This window comes from Tenebrio molitor, chromosome 2 (assembly GCF_963966145.1).
Source record: "Tenebrio molitor chromosome 2, icTenMoli1.1, whole genome shotgun sequence".
In the NCBI taxonomy this organism is placed as follows: Eukaryota; Metazoa; Arthropoda; class Insecta; order Coleoptera; family Tenebrionidae; genus Tenebrio; species Tenebrio molitor.
In genome coordinates this window covers 5,987,249-5,990,445 of record NC_091047.1, presented here as the reverse complement: position 1 = coordinate 5,990,445, position 3,197 = coordinate 5,987,249, and the positions used below count along the sequence as shown (strand labels likewise).

The following is a 3,197-nucleotide window of genomic DNA, read 5'->3' as shown; positions in this document are numbered from 1 at the left end:
CGACGCAACCAATGACGAGAGCTGCTCGAGGCCACGTGACGTATTACAGGAAACTGCAACCGAACAGGGGGCGCTCGAATTTGCACAGAAATTTTTGAATTTTAGGAATTTTACGGGTTTTAGTGCAATTAAACGGGTTTTAATAGATTAAAGTGCTTTATTGAATCTCCAAAGTACAAATTTACAATTCAATATGCCACCGTAACGATAAGACATGAGTTACAAAATTGGCTAAGCTACATCACAAGTAACACTTACAATTAGGCCTTTATGCAATAAAGCAAAAAATCTTCAACTCATTTGTACTTTTAACACTTTTATTATAAAATTAAAAATTCCAACTAAACTAATAAATCAGTAAGAACACTCCTGAAAAAAAATGATTGTACTTGCAAATGGCTTAATAAAGTTTGTGTATAAGTTAAAATGGAAGGCAAATGTGCAGTCTTAGTAAAAATCTTAATTCAAATTGATGTGGCCTTTTAGTGTTTATGACGAAAAGAAACGACCCTGACAGTCGCCGACTCTTAAAAAATGTGTTTTTGTTAACACCGACATAAATATTTAGAATCAGAACATGACACGATGTACATTACATGTATATATAAAAGTTTTGATAAATATTATATAAATTTGTGGACATGTAACATTAACTACACTTTGAAATTTCTCAACAATCTGTCTTTCCTAAAGAAAAATATCACATCTTAGGTGAAATTTAAGCATAAGAAACATGTGGATGGCAAGATTTAAAAATTTTTGAATGAGCACATTTGACATCAAAGCTAATAAAATCAGTACTTCGATCGCTATGAAAACTTCTTAAAATTCCTGACGGCACACAAAAATCCGACCAACATCCATAAATACGTTAACGAGATAATAGATGATTAGAGAAAAAGAGTAGGTATCAAGAAATTTTAGATAGATATAGAAGCACAACATGAGTTTTTTTCGATGACAAACATTTATTATTATGCTCTGTTATTATATGTAAGAGCACAAATCAAAATTGACTTAGTTTGTTCACTCTTTTCAGTTAGAATAACTATGTTGCGGGCTTGTAGAAGCGTTGCACAAATTGAGTCAAGCTCAGTACCTGTCCAGGGCCCTTACTAGAATCCATTTGTATGTAATCTTCAAGATTGTGGGTATTGGCTGGCAAATGAATCGTTAAAAATAATCGACGAAAAATAATATTTCACTTACTGGCTGTCTGAATCGCGGGATAATTCGGTGGTGGCTTGATCCACGTCCCGTCGGGCCTCTTCATGTGCCTCCTGTCGGACGCAAATTCTTTCAAAAATTCGTTTGCCGGAATCACTCTAAAATATCTAAAAGCAAGTACACTCAAACCGCCTGTTTCGACTCGACCAACGAAAAGTACCTGAAATAGTCGGGTTTCAAAATGTGGTCCGTGCGGAAAGTCTCCGTCACGTACTTGTGAACGTACGTCGGAAACGGCAATTCGGAGTCTAAATCGTAAACTAAACATTTTTCCGGTTCAGGATGATACAAAAAAATCACGTGATAATCCTGGAAAAGCGCATTTTCGTCAATCAATAAAACGAGAATCAATCTACCGACCCAAATGACCAGTCTGTCCTCGTCCTTTCCTGAACGCTGCCTCCACAACGGCACGGTCCTGCTGGGGTTCGACACGAAAACTACAAAACACTTGTTTATCTCGCCGGAGTGTCTGGACGACACGTCTTGACACAACTTGTACACGTTTTCTTCGCTGGAACAGAAACATTACCATCATGATGGAGATAATGTATCGCAGACAATACCGTTCTATCGAGAAAGTTGCAAGTCTTTCCATGCTTAACGTTGTGTAACTAAAGCCGGATGAACAACAACAAATTTAAAGTGGTGCGCATGAATGGTTGCATGAAACTATTACATTTAATATAAAAATTGAAACGCATTATTGGACATTAATTATGTAAGAATGTGGAACGAACAGGAAGTAGTGAGAACGAGACACACATAACGTGCTTTACTTCACAACACAACACAGAACACCGCAGGCAAAAAATACGAATAATTTTACATGAAAATGTAGCTTTCGAAGCGCGTAGTATCACAAAAAGTGAGCGTTAGAAAGCTTGCCTCATCGCACAAATTGAAAAGTTGCACTGGACGATAGTATCCTGAGATGTGGAAAAACTATGGCATGTTCAAGTGCTATAAAGCGACAATTATAATTTGTGGCACAAAGTAAATCGATTCTTTTTGCATAATTTAAATAAATAACCATACGTAAAACGAGTCGACGTACTTTTTTTGTAGATTTGACGTAACGCAACAAGGCTGAATTATTTTAAACTCGTTCCAGACAAAAGATTGTGTAATTAATAAACTAGTGCCAAGTCAGACCAACCTTAAAGGAGTGTCTCGACACCGTCCTGATTTTGTTAATTTATATATTTTTTTGCATAGACCTAAATATAATGTACACGCTCTTAAGGGAATATGAAATAATTGATATTCACGAGTCACGCACGCGACGATTTCTCGGGGGACTGCTGAACACACTTATCCCAGATTTCATTAACGAGTGGGTGGGTTCCAGGTCGACCCCCGTACAAGGCATAACCTCAAAAAATGTATCGATTTTTAGCGAGGTGCCTGAACCGCAACCGGCCGATCAAAATCACTGATCTGGCAACGATACAATCCTGGCGATGTGGTTTACGAAATGCGGCCTCCGACGAATCAAAACAAACAACATAACCTCACACGTCAAAACTCAAAACGTCAAAATTTTGAGATGCGGCGATTTGATTTTTGGAAAATCGGCAAAGTGTTGATGGCTTGCGCAACGATGCAGATACACAGAAATTACCCACTTACCAATAACACGAGACGTGCGAGCATTCCGAGTGCTTCAGAAACAGACTAATGGGATTTTTCTTGGAAATTTGATTGTTTTCTGAATTGGGTCGTTGTATTAGTTGGTTTTTAGAATCGGACGCCATCTCCAGCTCCTCATGAATTGCCGTTCGTCACCGGTAAAAACGCGCCCCGCACGAGACAGTTTTTACTTTCACCGAATTACTTTTATTGTTATTGCAAGAAATGCCGCACTGCACTAATTTCACATCTTTGACAACGACGACCTTGGTGGTCGAAGATTACAGGGTCACGTGCGCGTGCGTATTGTCCGCACCGCAGTGGCTCAGGTTACGTCA

The 3,197-nt window shown here is 38.4% G+C and overlaps 1 protein-coding gene across 2 annotated transcripts; it reads right to left on the bottom strand.

The window, feature by feature from the left end:
- Positions 1–137: 137 nt before the first annotated feature.
- Positions 138–3,147, bottom strand: tun (tungus). Of its 2 annotated transcripts, none has more exons than XM_069039443.1 (5): positions 2,860–3,147; positions 1,588–1,741; positions 1,388–1,536; positions 1,210–1,334; positions 138–1,158 (listed from the first exon to the last, which is right to left on the bottom strand). In XM_069039443.1, exons 1-5 carry the CDS (start codon positions 2,982–2,984, stop codon positions 1,049–1,051), a joined length of 663 nt encoding a protein of 220 aa, XP_068895544.1. In that variant the 5' UTR covers positions 2,985–3,147; the 3' UTR covers positions 138–1,048. The 2 variants fall into 2 exon arrangements, with proteins under 2 accessions (XP_068895544.1, XP_068895545.1); XM_069039444.1 differs by lacking the exon at positions 2,860–3,147 and adding an exon at positions 1,794–2,763.
- Between the last annotated feature and the right edge of the window lie 50 nt (positions 3,148–3,197).

What these genes read in the sequence shown, in the direction of transcription:
- tun (XM_069039443.1), bottom strand. Translation starts at nt 2,984, where the DNA reads ATGGCGTCCGATTCTAAAAACCAACTAATACAACGACCCAATTCAGAA. An exon ending in TCGCACGTCTCGTGTTATTG is followed by an intron (nt 1,742 to 2,859) that starts GTAAGTGGGTAA and finishes TTTCTGTTCCAG; the next exon opens with CGAAGAAAACGTGTACAAGT. An exon ending in TCCCGCGATTCAGACAGCCA is followed by an intron (nt 1,159 to 1,209) that starts GTAAGTGAAATA and finishes TTCATTTGCCAG; the next exon opens with CCAATACCCACAATCTTGAA.